Raw genomic sequence first — 22,183 nt, 5'->3', positions numbered from 1 at the left:
GCCACTCCTGCCCTTCTATCACACATCACACCTGACATTTTTCTCCAGCCGCTCCAGCCTGCCTGGACACGCTTCTTCCCCTTTTTCCACACTCTCCTTTGCTCTGGACAGTTGACCCCAAGTACTTAAAATCCTCCACCTTCTTTATTTCTTCCCCCTGTAGCATCAGTCTTGCACTTGGATCCCTCTCATTCACACACATATATTCTGTCTTGCTGCGACTGATCTTCATTCCTCTCCTTTCCAGGGCTTATCTCTACATCCCTAGTTTCTCCGCCACCTGTTCCCTGTTCTCGCTACAGATCACAATGTCATCTGCAAACATCATGGTCCAAGGAGATTCTTGTCTTACATCGTCTGTCAGCCTGTCCATCACCATAGCAAACAAGAAGCTGACCCCTGGTGGAGTCCCACCTCAACCTTGAATTCCTCAGTCATACCGACAGCACACCTCACAACTGTCTTACAGTCATGATACATGTCTTGTATCGCTCTGACATACTTTTCCGTCACTCCAGACTTCCTCATGCAATGCCACAGCTCTTTTCTGGGCACCCTGTCATACGCTTTCTCCAGATCTACAAAGATACAATGCAATTCCTTCTGACCTTCTCTGTACTTCTCTATCAGCATTCTTAAAGCAAACACTGCATCTGTCGTACTCTTTTTGGGCATGAAGCCATACAGCTGCTCACAAATGTTCACTTCTGCTCTTAGTCTAGCTTCAACTACTATTTCCCAGAGGTTCATTGTATGGCTCATAAACTTTATTCCTCTGTAATTAGTCCAACTCTGCACATCTACTTTGTTCTTAAAAAGGGGCACAAGTACATTTCGTCTCCATTCTTCAGGCATCTGTTCACCATCTAAGATCTTGTTGAATAACCCAGTCAGGAACACCACCGCCACCTCTCCAAGACACTTCCATACCTCGATTGATAAATCATCAGGCCCAAGTGCCTTTGCCCCCTTCATCCTCTTCAGCGCTCTTCTCACTTCATCCTTGCTAATGCTTGCTACGTCTTGGTCCACAACAGTCACGTCTTCTACTCTTTGCTCCTTCTCATTTTGCTCATTCATCAATTCTTCAAAGTACTCTTTCCATCTTGCCATCACACTACTGTTAATACATTGCCTCTCTATCCTTAATTACCTGAACCTGCTTCAGGTCCTTACCATCTTTGTCTCTCTGTCTCGCCTGCCTGTAAAGATCAGTCTCACCTTCCTTGCTGTACAGCCGAGCATACAAGTCATCATAGGCCTCTTCTTTGGCCTTTGCCACCTTTGCAACCGTGCGCTGCATCTCCTTGTGCTGCGGTCTACTCTCGTCCGTCCTCTCACTGTCCCACTTCTTCTTTGCTAACCTCTTTCTCTGTATACACTCCTGCACCTCCCCGTTCCACCACCAAGTCTCCTTATCTGCCTTTCTTCCACTCGATACACCAAGTACTTTCCGACCCGTGTCTCTGATTATGTTCGCTGTAGTTTACCAGTCATCTGGAAGGACCTCTTGCCCACCCAGTACTTGTCTTACCTCCTTCCTAAATGTCATGCAACACTCTTCCTTGGTGGAAGTTGAACTTCCACCATTTTGTCCTCACATCAGCCTTTGGTTTCTTCATCTTCCTCACTGCCAGCGTCATCCTACACACCACCAACCTATGCTGTCTGGCTACACTCTCACCAACCACTACTTTGCAGTTACTGATTTCCTTTAGATGGCGCCGTTGACACAAAATGTAGTCTACCTGTGTACTTCTGCCTCCACTCTTATAGGTCACCCTATGTTCCTGTCTCTTCTGAAAGAAAGTATTCACAATAGCCATTTCCATTCTCTTAGCAAAGTCAACCACCATATGTCCTTCAGCGTTTCGTCATCTGGAGTCCAAACCTGCCCATCACCTCCTCATCATCTTTGTTTCCTGAGCCAACATGCCCATTGAAGTCTCCACCAATTACAACCCTCTCACTTCTCTGGATCAGAATCAGAATCAGAATCAGAATCAGAATACCTTTATTCGTCCCGCAATGGGGAAATTTGCAGTCCACAGCAGCAATTGAAGAGGGATGGGGTTGGGGTGGGAGTGAAAGGATAGAAAACAAGATATTCTAAGCATAACAAAATAAAAATGTCAACTGTATACTGTGCAAATGTAGATGTGCAAAAACCGTTCTATAAACAAGACTGTACATAGTGCAGAATCAAGAGATGCATTTAGATATATTGCAACAACCCATATTTACAAGTGTCCAGTTTTTTTTGTTTTTTTTTTCACATGTGATCATTGGGAATTGTGAAGCCTGACAGCAGTCGGTAGGAACGAGCGGCGGTACCTCTCCTTCTTGCAGCGCGGGTGTAATAGTCTCTGGCTAAAGGAGCTACCCAGAGCTGTCAGGATGGGCAGGAGGGGGTGGGAGGGGCTGTCCGTCATAGCTTTTAGTTTAGCTAGCGTCCGTCTGTTGCCCACCTCCTCAAGAGAGTCCAGCGAGCAGCCCACGACAGAACTGGCCCGCTTGACAAAGCGCTCCAGTCTTTTTCTGTCCCGGGTGGTGATGCTGCCTGACCAGCAGACAATGCCATAGTGGATGGCTGATGCCACCACAGAGTCATAGAAAGTCTTTAGGAGTGACCCCTGAACTCCAAAAGACCTCAGTTTCCTGAGGAGGAAGAGGCGACTCTGTCCCTTTTTGATTAGGGCATCCGTGTTTGTTGTCCAGTCCAGTTTATTGTTGAGAGTAACACCCAGGTACTTGTAGGAGGTCACCCTCTCAATGTCCGAACCCTGGATGTTCAATGGTGCAGGTGACGATTGTTTCCTGCAGAAATCCACCACCAGCTCCTTGGTTTTGCCAGTGTTGATCTGGAGGTGATTCTGCTGGCACCAGTCCACAAAGTCCTTTGTCAGTCCCCTGTACTCCCTATCGTCTCCCTCTGTAATGAGGCCGACAATAGCTGAGTCGTCAGAGAACTTCTGAAGGTGGCAGGTTGGGGTGTTGTAGTTGAAGTCCGAGGTGTAGAGGGTGAAGAGGAATGGAGCCAGGACTGTTCCCTGCGGCGCTCCGGTGCTGCAGAGAAGCCTGTCCGACTCACAGTTCTTTATAAAACAGTCCTTGTCTTTTTCGTTCAATGTCACTGGGCTTTTGTGGCCTGAGATGTTTTTCAGGCCCTTCCAGACACCAGCGACATTGCTGGCTTGCAGCTGCTCCTCCATTTTCATCCTGTAGGCCTTCTTCCCCTCTCTGATCTTCCTCCTCAGTTGGATCTGCACGGCCTTCAGTTCCTCTCTGTTGCCCGACACAAAAGCCCTTTTCTTCTCCTTCAGGAGGACTTTTATGTCGGGATTAATCCATGGTTTGTTGTTGGCAAAACACCGCACAGTCCTGGTGGGTACGGTGTTTTGTTCACAAAAGTTAATGTAGTCTGTGATGGTGTTGGTGAGTGAGTCAATGTCTTCCCCATGAATCTCAGTAAAGAGCTCCCACCTGGTTGAATCAAAACAGTCCCGCAGAGCTTCTTCAGCTTCTGTGGACCATCTTTTGATCGTGCGGGTCACAGCTGGTTGCCTCTGGACAAGGGGTTTGTACACAGGCTGGAGATAAACCATATTGTGGTCTGCTCTTCCGAGAGGGGGGAGGGGGGAGGGTTTGTATGCATCCTTGGCGTTTGAATAAAATAGGTCCAATATGTTATTGTCTCTGGTGGCACAAGTTACATACTGTGTGAATGTTGGGAGGGAGAATTTCAGGGAAATGTGATTGAAGTCCCCTGAGATGATAAACAAGGCGTTGGGGGACTGGGTTTGCAGCTTGTTTACAACAGATATGAGGGCATCGGAGGCAGCGCCGCCATTTGCCGTAGGGGGAATGTACGTCGTCACGGCTATGACGTGTGAGAATTCCCGTGGCAGGTAATGCGGCCGAAGGCTAACGGCTAGCAGCTCGATGTCCCGAGTGCAAAGTTTTTCCTTCACCGTGATGTGCCCAGGATTGCACCATTTGTCATTCACAAATACAGCAATCCCCCCTCCTTTCTGCTTACCGCTGCCTTCATTTCTGTCCGCTCGTACGAGTTGGAAGCCCTCCAACTCTGCGTGGGCGTCCGGAGTGATTGCCGAAAGCCATGTCTCCGTGACGAGTAGCAAGCTGGCTTCCCGGTACTCCCTCTGATGTCGCGTTAGCGCCGCCAGCTCGTCCATTTTATTTGGGAGCGATCTCACGTTCCCCATGATGACGGACGGGAGAACGTGTCGGTATTTCCTCGTTCTTTTGCGGCGATCTTTCCCGGCCCGACATCCTCGTTTCCTCCTCTTCAATTCATCGGGGATGTCTGGTGCGGCGGCCGCTAGTCCGCTATTAGCCCGCCACGCTAGTAGCTGGTCTCGACTGTAAACAATGGGATTCCGCGTGCGCGTGGATTCCCCGTTCACAGGAGCGATGAAAAAGTAAAAAATAACGGCGATGAGCAAAAGAAAAGATGCCCATCTCCTCTCCGTAGGTTTATGGAGCGAGATCAGGCAAAACAAAAACGGATAAGTAAAGAAGTGAAAAAGTAGACAAGAAAGGGAAAGAGCTGCTGTGGAGGCAGCCACACAGGGGGGCGCCATCTTAAGAAATAATGTTCTGTATGACTTCATCAAAGTCCAACTAAAACTTCTCCTTCTCCGCCGGCTCACATCCTACTTGTGGGGCATACCCACAAACACCATTGAACATCACCCCTTCAATTTCTAGCTTCAGACTCATCATTCTATCTGATACTCTTTTTACTTCTAAGACATTCCGAACAAACTCCTCTTTTAAGATAACCCCAACTCCATTTCTCTTTCTGTCTTCACCATGATAGAACAACTTAAACCCTGACCCTAAGCTTCTAGCCTTGCTCCATTTCCTCCTGGTCTCCTGGACACACAGTATGTGTACCTTCCTTCTCTGCATCATGTCAACCAGCTCTCTACCTTTACCTGTCATTGTTCCTAGATTCAAAGTTCCTACTCTTAGTTCTATACTCTTAGCGTTCCATTTCTTTCTTTTCCTCCGGGCACACCTCCCTCCTCTCCTTCTTCGACCAACAGTAGTCAATTTCCAACTGGCACCCTGAAGGTCAACAGTACCAATGGCGGCCGTTGTTAACCCGGGCTTCGACCGATCCGGTATGGGATTCATAGGTTTGATTCGCATATTTGTTTTGGCAAAAATTTTTACGTCGGATGCCCATCCTGACACAAGCCTCTGTATTTATCCGGGCTTGGGACCGGCACATTACGGGAATTACTATATGAAGAACATTAATGTGGTTAATTTCTCTTGCCTGCCAACTCTCACTCTTCCCCCCGCTGTCTCAGAGTTTAGCAGTTGGCAGAGTCTCCCTATCTCCTGACAAAGATTATTTTGGCAGGTACTGTAGTAGGGAGGTGATTAATCCGTCTGAGTGGGGAAACAACATTAACCTGCCTCTCAGCATTTGCCAGCACATTACCTTGCAGAAAATACCTTGATCTAACAGTACATTGCCCATGTAAAGGTTTTATAAGAAATGTGGTATTTCTCATATAATTAATTAGTGACTAAATTGACCACAGTATGCTCACCTGTAACGCTAATAATGATCACATCACCATTGGCCCCTTTTCAAGTTTTTAAATTAAAACTCCAAAGTATTTAATTTAAAACAATGCAATAACAGTCATCTATTAAAAACAAATACACGTTTATTTTGAGCTAAGGATTACTGGACACTGAAAGAGGACTCACGAGGAAAGACAGCCAAGCTTTATTGGGGGAGGGGATTTAATTTGATATCAATGAGTGAAACCATAAGACTTCAATATAGGCTGCGAAGACACAACTGTGTGGGTGCAACAGAGAATCGTGGTTGATGCTAATGGCGTGTTTGATGTTAACAGTCAGGACTGCTCACTTTAGCTTATCTGCAGAATCAGTTGCAAAATTAGGATGATGGGAGACATTTCGCTAATTACTGGTCCATGGCTCATTTGGGTACCTCTGCTGTACTAACTCCAATTCTAGCCATAGATATACATTTTATCTGTCACCAATTATTTTTGTGACCGAATATCACTGACCAAATATTTTTGCTATCAATAAAATGAACCTCATACTCCATTGGATATTGTGCATTTTATTTCAGAGGACAAGAGCCTTTCGGGGAGGGACTTCCAATGAAAGTGCTATTAGACATCATCAATAGGCCACATGCAGGTAATCATCCATTGTCATCTAATTTGTACGCCAATAATTTATGAGCTACAGTACAGCTTCATTCACCTCTTAATGCTTGCTACATATTGTAAGAACATTACAGCAGATCAATTACTCTAAAAGCTCATCATTAAAAGGTAGAAGGTACTATAAACTGCCGGTTGGCATTCATAAAGTAACGGACATGAATTACCACAGGTATATGAGTTATCGGTACAATTAAACAGGTTACGATTATATACACAATGAATAAGCCAATTGAATACTTGAACAGCACGAGTTCAATATCCACGGGATGGGTGATATTTTGTCTGGTGGTGTGATGTGAGATTTTATGATGTAAAATATATGCGATTGATCAATATGGGTTGGGAAAATCTGCATTAAAGGACAACCGACGTCTCCAGACAAGTTGTGCCCATAATTTTTAAAATGGCTTCAAATGACTTCTACTGAGCGTATTTTACAAAGATTCCACCGCATAGAGCCATATTTTACGTTTTAAGACTTGCGCTGAATATTCCGGAAGTCTTGTTTTTGAGTTGGTGACGAGTCCTTACCCTACGTCACTGAAGGAACGCCCCTGACCGAAAAAAGGACACATTGTAGCAGTCCTTCCATCACGTCAATGCATTTTGCTATACTTGTTTGGTCTGAAAACTTCGTGTTCCACCAAAAAAGGCAGAAGAGGGTGACAAAGCTCTGTGTATGGAATTAATCAGCCTGTGGAAACGGGCTGATTAATTCCTTACACGGAACTTTGTCGGCATTTTCTGACTCTTTTTTAGTGCTAGATCCCCCCCCCACCCCCCTATTGCCTCAAAATGGCACAGAATACATTCTTTAATCGATTGCAAACATGTATGCTTTCCTCTTCAGAACTATTTGAATCATATTCATAACTGGATCAGTCACAATCTGTCTCCGAGTCTCCGAATCTGAAGCCATTGTTTTGATTCTCCCGCAAGGCAAGACGTCTTGGGGTGACGCCACAAACAAGGGGGCGGGACCTTCTGAAAATGGCCACTTCCGGTTTAATTTTTTTTGCAGTTTTGACACTTTAAGTCATTTTTATTGGTGTTTTGAATTTGACTACAAATATCATACTGTGTGTTTTAGGTATTTTAAATGCGATAAAACGTTTTTCTGATGTCAGTTAGGAAACAAAAAGTGATGTCGGTTGTCCTTTAAGGGACATGAGTGAAAGATCCTCTTGACATATTAAATATTGATCTTCGAAAGGAAATATTATAGTACTACGTCACTGTCATTGTCACATCGTCATTACAAGCAGCAAGATATCCCACCTACAAACTTACCGAGTAGTTGCAACAGATCCCGGGAACAACATTGGTTATCTCGGTCCAGAAAAATGCAGTGCTAGGAACAGCACGGATACTGTGCAGGCCCCTCAAGCTTACGTGGCCTCTGGGGGACGGTCACCACCCAAGGGGTGAGACGAGGCTTTTTTTATGTGTGTGCGCGAGTGTGTGTGTGTGTGTGTGTGCGTGTGTGTGTGTGTGTGTGCGTGTGTGTGTGTGTGTGTGTGTGTGTGTGTGTGTGTGTGTGTGTGTGCGCGTGTGTGTGTGTGTGTGTTGGAGGGGCGTTTTACTACATGAGAGATGGTTTTGGATGACTCGCTTTGCCTTCTCCTACCTGTCTTATTTTACTGCCCAGCCTTCTGCCATAGGCTCCATCTGTCTTCCTCTGTGTTTGGTGCAGATGGAGCAACATGACAAGGGCATGGAATCCAATCCATTTGCACCTTGTCATCTGCAGGCATTTTGATCTGCCACTATCTCGATTAGGGACAGTGGCAGATCTAAATGGGATGGCTGGCTCATAGGCTGTGTATGTGTGCATGTTTTTTCTCTAGGATATTCAGGGATGTGGTCGATTGGAATGCTAACCTGTCCTATGACACTTCCCACTTCCTCCTTAATGTCATTGACCTGTCATGGTAAGGATATAATACATGTTAAAAATTTAACTCTAGTGTTACTGTTACAATAGTGTGCACAGAATGCATATTTGTCTTGAATTTTTTTGTACGTAAATGTATATACAGTAATGGATATATAATCCCTGTCATCAGTTTCAATTGTCTTTTTAATTTCACTGTTCCAATTGTTAACTCTGGTTAAATTGCAAATGGGATCTCTTTTTTTTTCGAATAAGCAGTTTTGTCATGTTTTCATCTTCTTGTTATTTCACTTGAAAGGGATACATATGGTTAATTTAATCAGGGATGAGCACATTTCCCTATTTCGCCAGTACGTCCTCTCTCCGCAACCTGGGAAGCCTTATGTCATTGTCCCTTTTAAAGCGTTTCCGTGAGATTTGCACACCATCTGGTTCATTTGAGCACATTGTCACCCCCAAATACAGGGCCTTCCAATTTAGAGGTGTACCTTATTTGGTGTTACTATAAGCACTTGCTTCAAGGGACTTTAAGATAACTGGCAAAAGGACACAGTGAAAATGCACAAATATCTGGATGCGCTCAGTAGCAGATGCAAGATGAATATACACTCCTGAAGGTACAAAAGTTGTTATTATGGGAGCAAGGTAAGCAAATTACACCCTGCTTATGGAAGTTACATTAGTCACAAGTTCAATTTGCACAAAAGACAACCTGTACAGATACTTAATTATTCGTTTGACCAAGCAAGGCCACAACCTCAGTATCAATCTCTATTATTGGCTCAATGATGGTGGCTTTGCCCTCATTATCCTTGCACCTCTGACCGGCCATATTGTCATACCCATTTGTCTTTTCTAGCATCTTGCTCATATGACACTATAGGTTTATAAGGGGCTGATTTTGTGTCATGTTAAGGTTGTCTGTTTCAAGCAGCATACAATATGCCAAGATTGGTAAGAATAATCAATTCTGACGGTCTGCACTCTCCTTGTGCCTGTAAGGGTTTTCTCCAGTTATTTTTTTTTACATTCCTCAAACAAACAACTTCACAATTGACCTTTCAAAGTGGAACTGTTTTTTACCTGGACAAGTTGAAACAATTAACTCAACTCAGCGATGTTTGTCTTTCAGTTGACGCATGAAACTTTAAAAATGGCAGATATGTATTCATAGATTTCTCTATCAGTAACTTTTCAAACACATAGTCCACCCGTGTTTGTGTGCAGTCATAGTGTAGCTTTTCCTTTGCTCTTGGGTGACTATCTGTTTTCACGCACATCATTCTGTTGCCTTTTAGTGTTTCATATTATTTTTAACCGTTCTTTGTCGACATGTTTTTTTCTGAAAAATAGTTAATTTCCATTCCCATTGTATCCATTCAATCTCACTTTGATATAATAATTGTACTCCGGCTGTCTAGCTGCCACTTGATCCTACTCAGTGAAAGATAAATCTCTAAGTCGTTGCACATGAAGTCTTCAAATATGTAAACACACCTTTGACATAATTGTCCGGTACCGGTACTACGCCAGCCCAACAATGTTAGTAAGCAGTCTTTTTAAACAACCTGGCCTTTTAGAGAACTAAAAAAATTACTCTGGGCTGTTGTATATGAAGAGATGGATGGAAGTAGTCTTTTGTGTGGTATTAATTTTACTGTTTTATGAAGACTCCTTAAAATTCCTGCTGTATGTTTTTCCTGCCCGAAAAGATTACTTGTCGAAACCTTTTCTGCTATAGACCCAAAATTGGGAAATGACTCCAACCCGGGGTATAAATCTTTATAATGCTATCAGACACAGAACAGATAGAAATGATTATCTATCACAAACAACTTTACAGACAACACAAAAACAATATTCAGGAATAATTTTACTGACCAAAGTTTCGGAAGACCACTTCATGTATTCCTAATTACTGATTTATGAATGTGAATTGACGACTCAGTTAGCTCCTTATTTGCGCAAACATTTTCACATGTGTTACAGGCACCTGATGCTGATGAGGGTGAATTTTGAAGTTCAGAAAACTAGTTTTGCTTTGTTGTCATAATAACTTGCCTTTAGGGATGACTGAGTCATTGGTATCATAACAACGCAGCCTTATTACGTGCACAGGGGTATAGCAGAATGAATTCACCAACATCATTTGGTAGAGTCATCATATATTTAATGTGCCTTTTAATTGTAATACTGTTGGCAAAACAACAGCACCCACCAGCAATCAAGTGAATGATGATTTCCAAACTTTCAAACGTTTAATTGGTCCACATTCTGTTGGTAAATGAATCAACTGAGGCAACCTGCTATGATCTCCCCCCAAAAATGTAGGCTTCAGCGACTAAAATATGCATTGCATTATGGTTAATTAACTCCCTGAACTTTTAACCAATATAGCTTCCACAATGTCATGATAACAGAGTAGACACTGTGTGAAAAAAATAAAAATAAAAATAAAAACACTCGAAGCGGCCTTCAAAGTTTGTCGTGACCTCAACCGAAGCGTTGATTTCCCCAAAGTTGTCTCATCCACAAACCCATGAAACCCACCATACTTCGAGCCGCTTAGGCGAGTGTGTCGCTTGCCGTACTGAAAGGCACCCAGGTTTTGGGGAGCTTGTCAGTTGAAATGTGTCAGAAGTACTCAGCAGCCTGAGGAGTACAATAACCCAGAACCAGAGGGCTTATCCCGGGGGCTCAGACATTTCACATCGGAATCAACTTTTTGCATCACAAACTGAGAACCCTGCTTGACACCTAAATCCTATTGTTTGGCTCCAGCAAAGTATACAATACACTTGTATTTGCTGTGCTCTGTTTACCTGACTAGAAATAGGGGAGGGATGAGAGGATCCTCTTCCTCCATAGTTGTTTTGGCCTTTCCTGAACTGAAGGTACTCACGTCATCTGTCGTTTCTTTAGATAAGCAAATTACCCCGCAGTCTGCTCCTTTCCTAGTGGCTATATCCAGGCCTTAGTCAAAAGAAAGGGAGGTGCTCCCAGAGACTTCCTCAAAACTTTCCTAGCCTTGTGAGTGTAACTTTTCCCATGAGCGACGTGGAGGAGCTGGTGGCTGTTGTAAAGAGCTCAAACATGACAATGAATGTTAGTTGGATTTGAAGATAACAAATGTCAAGAGTATTTACATCGGATTGTAATCTCGGACACATCTGGGTAGGACAACTCAAGTGACATCAAAAAATGAAATACTGACTTATTCAAGGTAAATATAATGCGCTGTTCAAATGAGATTTTATGTCTTATTCAGTCAGCCTCTGTTCAACCAACTGTTTTTAACACAGTTAAAGCTCAATGCTTTGTACATTTATTTTTGTTAAGAAATGTACGTGACAGAATTTTGCAAACTATTGTCGACTATGTGCGATCAAGCACACAACGTTGGGTATTAAGTGCGGGAACATGTAAAAAAAAGACTACATTTTTCTCAGTTAACAAGTAACACGGTCTGTTTAACAGGATATGTTGAGTCATAGAAATAGTTTCCCGAGTGAAACTGTATCATTTTCCTCCAGGTTTTTAACTGAAATATGAGATTGTGTGCTTCTAAATCCTATTTATTTATTTATTTATTTATTTATTTATTTATTTATTTAATCGGCCAGCGGTTAGCCTGGGAGCAAAACGGGAAAGGAAAAGGAGGGTAAAGATACCTCTCCCTCAAAGCCTATCACTTGCATTCTATTCTTAAAACTCTGATAAGATTCTACAAGCTTATCTGCAATTATTTGTTTACACAGCTGAACAAGAACTATTTGGCAAATCGCAATCTTGGAATTCCCTAAATTGTCTTTATGTACATTTCATCCAGTGTAGCCTATTTATGGGAGAAGATGGATGGCCTTTTGCTGGCAACATTCACAAAAGACACGTACTACAACAATATGCCATTCAAACTCCCAATGAGAAAACGTTTTACATATATACGTATTTGCTGCTCAAAGGTTTCTCTGCTTCTCCATTCCACAGCATCCAACAACGGTCACGTTTTTCGAGACGGCATTCTTAAGAGCACTCAATATTTCTTCCAAAGTCCGATTGAAAGTCCTGCATTGTGATTTAAATAAATGAATGCTATCCACTTCACCTCACAAATGAATTTAAAAAATGTAGAACTAAATCAGTGTTGGAATCAGAAAGTGCTGCACGTTTACTTCTGGTTTAGCAATCACCATTTCAAAGCGGTATGAGCAAAATCTTCAAAATGGGCAAAATATCACTGATGCTATTGTTTACCAATGAAATGTGTCCTTAGAAAATAATACCGTGCTTCTCATTCAACATTCTGCACCAACACGAATTTGGCAAAATTAGTATAAAAACAGATACAATTACTAAATATATAATATCTCAACATTAAAAAAAAAATCTATACGGTAATACACTGAGAAATGTGACAGACAAAGGTATTGAACACATTGATTTCTGCGAATCAGTAAACACATTTTGCATTTGGGCCAACAGAGGCAATGAGCCTCAGCAGATTCTGAAAATGTGCTTTCTGCAATAGCACCCACTGGCAATATCAGCACTCCGGGCAAGTAGAAGTGCAACAACATAACCTTTCGTATTTTTCCCCCCACAGGATTATTCAGGCTAGGTGGCGGCATATGGGTTTTATTTTGTGAGCATTGAGACATAATGAACCCATGAAATAGTGTAAATGCATGTGCAGCAAGAAAGCTATTGTGTTCTCTAGGTTGTAATAAGTAGTCCAATTTTCTCTCTGTGTATTTATGACTTTAATCATTCATACAGTATACAATATCAATGGAATCATTGATGATGTTTTTGTCATCTAGGCTCCAGTGCTCCACCACAATGAGAGACCGCTTAAAAGAATTACTTGAGAGGACTCTGGAGTTTCCGGATGTGGGAAGTCTGAGTTCCAACACCCAGTCTGAAGACGAGTATGACACTGGCAAGTCTGTGGTTGTTGGCGTCATAACACCAGAAGCTGTACTGTTTGAGGAGGAACCAGTCATTGAAAATTTCCTGTCAGATGTTCAGCAAATCCGAAATGATATTGTTACACTGGAGACTGAGGTGAGGTTTGCATTGAGCAACGGTTCCCATTTTGTATTGAGCTAAGCTACCCATTTTATCATTTCACCCCACAGCGCACCACCAAACCAGCACGTCACAATAATTAAAAAAAAAAAATAAAAAAAAATAACATAGGATTGTTTTTGTCAATTGGGTCTAGTTTTTCCAGATATTTCTTACCTTTATTTGTGCAAATATTTGAATATTTGAATAAGATACAGCGGCACCCCTGAAGCTGCACTGCGCTGCCACAGCAACCTGATTGGAAATCACCGACTCAGAGAATTTGCCACATGCGCGCATTGGTATATATAACTACAGTGATACCTTGGTTTACGTACCCCTTGGCTTCCGAACTTTTCGGTTTATGAATGTTGCATTTATGAAAATTTTACCTTAGTATACAAACTTTACCTTGGCATATGATGAGTGATGCCTCAATGAGTGATGTGTCGTTTGCGAACGAGCCCGTTCTTCTGCCAACAAAATGGCAGCCGACTGTTTTAGTCCTCTATTCCCCGCCCCCAGTCTTCGGTTAAAGCCACGTAATTGGTCAAGAATGCAGCAGTGAGGGAGCCGGGGGGGTTAAACATTAAAGAGACAGGCAGACGACAGTGAGAGAGTTTCAACGTTGATAGTTGAAAGGCAGAGTGTAAACTGCAAGATTAAAATATCCCATCAATCAGGCTCCACAAACAACCCGCACAAGCCATCTGTACACTTGATGCAAAAAAGCTATCAACACAGCTAAACGGAACACAATTGATGCTGAACTAGATACAATTATCACAGAGAAAGTACCTATATGGGGTCATTCCTCAAGATGGTGAACGAAGAAGGTTACTCATCAAGTGTTTAATGCTGATGAAACCGGCCACTCCATTCCATCAAGCCATTAACGACCATCACAAAGGTAAATAAAACGACTTTATTAAACAGTAACGTTTATTTCTTTTATTATAATAATGCCACATAATACATAATAATTATCTTATAATAATATAATAATGTGAAATGTAAATTTCTCCACTGCGAGACTAATAAGGGCAAATCCAAATCCAATAATACCATAGCACATTCATTATACATAAAATAAGGTATAATTTTTGTAGTTTTAAGGCTTTGACTTTATGTTTTATGGGGACCTGGGAATGGATTATTCTCACTTTAATGGTTTCCTATGGGAAATTAATTTTTGGGATACACAGTTTTCGCCTTACACTCTGGGAACCAATTAAGTTCATAAGCCAAGGTATCACTGTACAAGAAAAACTGTCTTTAATCTCAACCAGGTCCTTAAATTCAGCCAACAGCAGAAGATGTTGATTGCAACTATGCGACGTTTTAGTATCATGAAAAAGGACAGCAGCATAACGAGGGACATCAAGTTACAAGCTGAGAGCATCCACCGGCGCCTGGACAAGCTTTCTAAGCAAGTGCAAAAAGCAGAAGAGGAAGAGGGTCCTACTGCTGTTACAACAAGAATCCAACGTGCCCAGCATGCAGCCATTTATCTGAAATTCCAGCAGGTTGGTAAATAAAACTTGCTTTGTTTGCTTAAATGGTCTTCTATTTGTTTATGTTTGATTCTTATAAATAATGACATCACATGTTAACAGTTTCCAGATCTCAAAACAAATAACAGATGCATTTGAGCAAATTATACACCCTTGGCTACAAAAAAATATGGTACAAATCAAAGATGGCAAGTCTGATTTTCAAAATTGAAGACGAAAGTTAGTGTGACCAATATGGGGAATCAGTTTAATTTATTCAATCAATTTACTTTGACTGTTTTTCTGCCTGCAGTCTCCATAAAAGATTAAGATGTGACCCTAATGTCGTTTTATGAAGTTCCGGCTTTGCACTTATTTTTTACTTTTTTTATGCAGGTAATGCGGCAATATAATGAAGGACTGTTGACCAAGCAAGAGCGCTGTAAGGACTTCATTATCCGGCAGCTGGAAGTCTCTGGAAGGGATATGACTGAGGCAGAGGTGAACGAGATGGTCACCACAGGGAAATGGGAAGTTTTCAATGAGAACCTGTTAAATGATGTCAGAATCACTCGATCCCAACTATCTGAGATTGAACAGCGGCACAAGGTGAGAGCAGCAATCAACTCACAGTTTGGTCTTATTGTCTTCGATATTATTTGTTTTTGTATCTATTTTGTGCTCTTTAAAGTTACAGGCATATTCAAGTTCAAAATAAATCCAAGAGTCAAAATAAAAGATCAATATTTGAGTTGTTAATTTGTTGTCTGTGAGCCAATCCAGTAATGGGCGCAGATTAGATAAAGTAAAGTAAGATAAAAAAATAGCCTTTATTTGTCTCACAATGGGGAAATTCCCAATTCACAGCAGCAAAGTTATGACATGTAGAAGTAGAAGAAAATACTGTACATGAAAAATCAAACCAGAACTACAACTTTTTTTCCTTAATTAACATTTTGTATCGAATTCATTTGTCTGCAGTGGAAACTCTTGGAATTCTCAGTTTTGTGAATTTTATTATTAGTTCTTATTGACACCTTTTTTTCTGCTGTATGCTATCATCCTTCAGGAGTTGTTGAGTCTTGAAAGTAATATGAATGAGCTGAGGGACCTCTTCATGGACATTTTCATGCTCGTGGAAGAACAAGGGACCCGTATAGAGCACATACAGACCAACGTAGAGAGGACCCAGGATTATGTGGCAGCCTCTAATGAGAAGTTCAAGTTGGCTGCCCGGTACAAAAAAAAGAACCCTCTTCGTCAGATTTGCTGCTGCTGTTGCCCTCCCTGGAAATGCTGCTCTTAAAGTTCTATGAAATTGAATCCGGAATCTTGTATTTAAAGGTTCTCCCTTACCTTTTGAAAGTAAACAACATTGATATCGAGTGCCATTAAAGTGACGGTCATGGTACCGCGGTTCTTGCTGTTGAGCACAGCAACGGCAAAGACACATTCAGCAGAGCATGGAAAACAATTAAGGGGGAGGCCAGCAATTGGTATTTGAGGCACTTATTTGTTTGAAGAGAGTGTGAAGTGACTCCTATTGGAAGAGACAGTTCAGTGAGTGCTCTTCACCAACATCGACAGTTTACTGGAGACCCTCACGTCATCTGAGATAGGTCACAAATGAGACTTCTACCTTCTTTATGTGCTATACTCGATATCGTCTTTCAGCTAATATTTAATATTGTGATACATTTACATTTTTTGTTTCCGATTTTGATGAGAAATATAGTTATGTTTTCAGGATGTATTAACATGGGCAGCATTTTTAATTCATACTCCAATCATTTCAGTTCTGTTTTTTTCAGTGGAACCTGGCATGAATAGTATTCTTATTTTAACATTTCAATGTTCAAAATGGTCAATTGTAATTGAAAATATCGCCTGGCAAGTCAAAACATTATTTACAGTTTTGCAGCTTGACCGGCATCGATGAATTCAATGTTGGATTATTTCGGATCGGGAGAAAAAAAAATAACATTAATATATACTGTATAGTATCATAGAATAAATGTCCAATGTAGATTTCCACTACAATATTATATATGACTATATGACAAATAAATATTTGGAATAATAACTCTGATACCAGTCAATAATCATTGTTCTTTCAATTTTTGGGGGGGTTAAAACATAGCTCAGGTGATAACACATTTACATTGGACAATGTAGAATATAAGAATAAATAATGAATGGATGGGTGTATTTTTTCATACATTACAATGTGACTTTTAATGATCAGGTCATGGATGAATGAATGGATGTGTTCCCGTAATTTATGATGGTATATATTTAAAACCTGGCTTTTAACAATGCAATATTCCACTTATGATATATATATATTTTTTTATCCAGTAAAAGCACATCAAGTGAGAGATGCCTGGCATTCGCTATCTCACAGTACACAAGTGACTTGGGTGTGGCAATATGAGACCGGAAAAACGAGTTTGTCTGATACTATCACAACCGTGCCTTCAATTCCCACAAGACCATCTGTGTAAATAGAACCGTTGGCGCCAGTTAAAGCTGTGTACTTCTTTTTTCATACTGTAGACATATTTTTTTATTGAACACATTAACAACAAACAAATATGAAACAACTTGAACAACGTCAATGTTAAGGCTGACTGGCAGGAATGACATTTAATAAGTCAGTTTGACATTTTCTCCCAGTCACTGGCCACTCACATGACATCTAATAAACACTACCTATCAATATGGTGTTTTATTTAGGGAACATGTTATTTACAAGGATCCCTTGGGTCGAGTAGAGGAGCCAGGTGAGATTTCTGCGAGATATTTACTGGCATTTCAGCAGCATCAGACATATTGTATTTTTTTCCCTCAGCCTTGCACTGATTGGGGTGACGTTTTTAAGGGGGAACATAAACGTCTTGAGCACATGCTCTTCAAAATTGAAAGGAAATGACAAAATATGACGATGCTTTTCATCAGGCGTGCTGGGCTGTATTACTTCACAACAAATACAAAAAATACCGGTTCCAGAGCAGCAACAATGCCATCCAGTGTTCACTAACATAATTGCCAGTTTAACGTCATCATTGACTCCCAACGTCTGATGTGTTTCCTTACATACACTTAATGCATTGTAGTTGTATCACTGAATTCCACTCTGCTTATTTATTAAAATTCGTTATTGGCAGGTAAGAACAAGACAAACAATGACAGGAAAGAAATATTTGCGGCCCAATGGTTAATACCAACTGAAGGCCACCAGCCAGCTTCCTTCACACATTACTCATGAACGGGTTGAGCTGGCGCGTGTATCTGCCACTGCTCACCCGCAGAAAAAAATACCATGTGACTGTAAAGTGTCCTTGAGAGTTTTGAAAGGCGCTAATAAATGAAATCTATTATTATTATTATTATTATTATTATTATTATTATTATTATTATTATTATTATTATTATTATTATTATTATTATTATTATTATTGTACTCTCACTACATGTAATTTAATCATTTCCTTTGCTTCCATTTATTTATCACCCCCCCTACCTAAAGGCCAAGTTGACTTTAGTGCATGGGTTTATCAGGCCCAATCCAAACCTGAAAGATACAAATGTAGTTCATATCACCTAGCAAATTTTTTTTCTTTTTTTTGTTGCAATGTTTGTGGTGGTTCTTATATCAACAATTACAGATTGTACAATGACAGATATATCGATGAGAAGGTTTCTTCAGCCGTAATCTGTACAAATTTGAAGGTTTCGGACGTTTCGCCTCCTATCCAAGAGGCTTCGTCAGCGAACTAAAGTCTGACTGGTCGTATCGGCCCTATTTATATATCCCTAATGTCCAGCCATGGCGGCGCCGGACACAGCTATGCTAGGTCCCTACTCTCAGGTTGGGGGGGAGCAGAGGACCACTCCCTGTGGCCCCACTGATTGTTCCTACATTCCTGACTAACGACTGGCCCATTTCCCCCACTCCCACCGGTATCACCTCATCAGCATTACGAATGTTGCCTAACCTGTTTCGCCTAAGCAGGCTATATAACACGTTAAGGCAAAAAATAGTGCATCCAAAAGATAGGCTACTGTTGGGTTATTTTTTATCGTTCGCCCTTGGTTCATTGCTTCGACGGGTGTAGATGGAGATCGATGGTTAAATCATCAGGGAGCCAGGTCTTGAACAGAAAGTTGATTTAATTGGGAGAGCACGGGACATCGTGGTATCGGCCGCGGAGGGAGCAGGAGAGAGAGAGAGACGAACGGGCTGCAGGAGTATTTATACGGCGCATAGTAATGACGCGACAGGATGTGACGTAATGAAAACGCGACATCGTGTAAAGGAAGACAGGATATGACGTATGAGGAAGTTCAAAATGTAAACAAAGACTACAGAGCGATGTTTAGAGATGTTTGTATGGTGAATTACCCTAACATCTCCCCCCTGACGAACATTTTTAACATCGGTTGAGGTTAACAGAAGGAAGAAAAAAGAAAATCACAATGGAAACATTCTCAAATCAAAGTCATGTCATTCGCTAGCTACAATAGTCAAATCTTCATGGGATCCTGGATGGTGATCACCAGGATGACGAGTAGGAACAAAATTGTTTGTAGCATTTGCCGCAAGCAGGCCCCAGGGTGTGGTACGGATGCGCTGGTGAATGGGAGAAGGTGTGTCTCTGTCGGCTCCAGTGATGTGCATCGGGAATCTTCTTGACGAACGGTGTGGACGGCTAGCAGCTCTGCAACCGGTCCATCCCACTTTGGCGTGGCCCACGTCATCTTCTTCAGACCGCAGCTCCGTCCTGTGGAGACTAAAAGAAGACTTGTGCCAGGTCACATGTCGAAGGGATGGTTTCATTCCGCACAGCACCCTTTCTTGGTGTTTCTTTCCCTATCAAAATCTGTCTCATCGTTTAGGCTCTGCAATGTATTCTCTCACAGAAATGGCAGACATTGTTATTGTTAGATTTTAGTTGGTTAGTGTATGTTAGTTGTTAGTGAGTCTGCATTTCTGGAGGGCACCACTTTCTTGTGGTAATGATGTTGCAGCTATCACTCACCACAAAGGTAAAAATTTTGGCAATGATGATCTAGGCTATTGCCACTCCCCCCTGTTGAGACATGAAAAGTCTCAATTTGCCAATTGGGAACGTGTTTGCGCTGAACACGATCCTTCTTGGACATTGCACGGATCATCAATTTGCATAAAACTGTCAATCATTGGTCAAAAAAAATTTGGAGGCCAAATTTTGGCATGTCTCTCAACACCTGCATGAGCACCAATTCATGTAGCGCATATCACGAAATTTTGTACATTGAGCACAGCTTCTCCTGCTGTTACTCCTTTTCTGGCACCCAAGCAAATCATCTCTGCAAAAATGTGTTTTTGATGGACATTTGCATGTCGGCAAATTGTATGGGTGGAGGACAGCCTTCTACAATTTGAACAAGTTGACATGGTCGTCAACATTATGGCGATCTGTGTAAGTCATCTCGTACTCGCCTTTTGTCATTCAGTTGGAGGGCACCAGTTGACAGTCAGTTTCGCTTCTGCGTAGGACATCCATTCGCGCAACCCAGCTTCATCTGCGGCCACCCTGGCACGGATCCTCCCCTTCTGAAGGATCTCTTTCTCTCAATTCTGAAAGAAGCTGGTTAGCGTGGAAGCCCTACACAATATCTCTGATTTCGCCTGAATCTGTGGCTGACATCGGTGCCCACTCAACTCATTTGCCAATTTCATTCTTACCGGCGAGAAATTCCTTTAATATGCACTGCAGTCAATTACTTTAATGTGCACTGCATCCAATTCATAATAATAATAATAATGATAATAATTCACTATCAAATCAATCTTGACAGGTTATCCTGCACTTTTAGTCGTAACTATAAACTACTTTTGAACTGACAAATGTCATCACTGTACGCAAAGGCAGCCAGAAGATAAATTAGCATCCGCATGCTGTCTTAATAAACGTTGGTTTTCCTCCATTGCATCTCCAACAGCTACCAAATGAAAAACACATGAAAAACAAAGTAATGACAGGTTAGGCAACATTCGTAATGCTGATGAGGTGATACCGGTGGGAGTGGGGGAAATGGTCCAGTCGTTAGTCAGAAATGTAGGAACAATCAGTGGGGCCACAGGAAGTGGTCCTCTGCTAACCCCCAACCTGAGAGTAGGGACCTAGCATAGCTGTGTCCGGCGCCGCCATGGCTGGACATTAGGGATATATAAATAGGGCCGATACCACCAGTCAGACTTCAGTTCGCTGACGAAGCCTCTTGGATAGGAGGCGAAACGTCCGAAACCTTCAAATTTGTACAGATTATGGCTGAAGAAACCTTCTCATCGATGGACCATTCCTGTACGACTGAGAGCTTACACAGACGAATGACAGATATATTAGCTTCAGTCTGAATATGTCTGTTCTGATTCTCCAATATTTTTTCTTTGAATAAATACTTATTTCTCCCCCCCATAAAAAAGGAAAATCATACTCTTCTAGTTACTCCGACTCAAAAAAATGCAAACAAGGTGCAATGAACATACTTTCCTACTATATACTAAAGGACATATTCAATATATTGTTTTCAGCTTTCAGGTTACGCTCCTCAAAAAACCCTTAGTTCCAAAAGAATGAATACAAAACACATCTGAAGAAATTATTGACAGCTCTAGCATAAGCTCGAACATACAGTTCTTTTCTATCAGTCATCGTCGAAGTACCATCTGTGCTTGTATTATTTGTGTGGTTTCATCTAACTGTTAATGACCAAGATTTTAGCACACAAAACCGATATGACGATAACCACTGTGTGGATCCGAATCCCAAACTGAATGAGAATTCAGCATTGAAAACATGAGTTATTTTCTTGGTGCATTTATGTAACAGATGAAAAGGCCAATAAAGAGACACTTCTTGTATTGTATTTGTAAATTCAAAAATGCAAACAGTAATGCGCAGGAGAATGAGATGCGGCCAGTAGAGGGAGCTAATATCCAATTATTAAAAGAGGTACACTATTTGTCAGGCCATTGCAGACATTATGCCTTATGCAAACATCAGTGGCACACATTGGGACGGTGGTGAGGTGAAAATCATTTGAAATGTGCGGAAATGAATTCGTCTCTTATTACTCAGTGACACTTTATGTTAATGGTCCAGGAAATGTGTACTGTGATTGGAGATATTTAGCATAGGATTTATATTTTCCGGCAAAATGTGTTAGGCTCGCTTCCTCATTCTCGAGAATTCTTTCCAAATTCAAAAAAATATTAAAAAAAACATGGTTAGATTTTTTTTTCTTCTTTGTCAATCATTGTTTTGACCTTGCGAAGAAGCTCACCGGCTTTTATGAGCAAATAAGATGATGTCTGAGCTGAGTCGAGTCAATGTACCACGAAATATGATCTTGACTCCATGTTCTACTTTGCCTTGTCGACAAATAACACAGAAATTGATTAGAATGCTCCCAAAGTATCATAATGTTATTTA

The 22,183-nt window shown here is 41.4% G+C and overlaps 1 protein-coding gene across 1 annotated transcript; it reads left to right on the top strand.

The window, feature by feature from the left end:
* The first annotated feature begins 11,146 nt into the window (after positions 1-11,146).
* On the top strand, positions 11,147-17,440 carry stx19 (syntaxin 19). Its single transcript, XM_089003309.1, has 5 exons — positions 11,147-11,365; positions 12,963-13,206; positions 14,499-14,735; positions 15,099-15,311; positions 15,772-17,440. Exons 2-5 carry the CDS (start codon positions 12,982-12,984, stop codon positions 16,006-16,008), a joined length of 912 nt encoding a protein of 303 aa, XP_088859435.1. The 5' UTR covers positions 11,147-11,365; positions 12,963-12,981; the 3' UTR covers positions 16,009-17,440.
* Positions 17,441-22,183: the final 4,743 nt, after the last annotated feature.

The sequence above is a fragment of the Hippocampus bargibanti genome, linkage group LG08 (genome assembly GCF_051943395.1).
Source record: "Hippocampus bargibanti isolate YZ-2025 linkage group LG08, ASM5194339v1, whole genome shotgun sequence".
Lineage (NCBI taxonomy): Eukaryota > Metazoa > Chordata > Actinopteri > Syngnathiformes > Syngnathidae > Hippocampus > Hippocampus bargibanti.
This window is presented reverse-complemented; position numbering and strand designations above follow the sequence as displayed.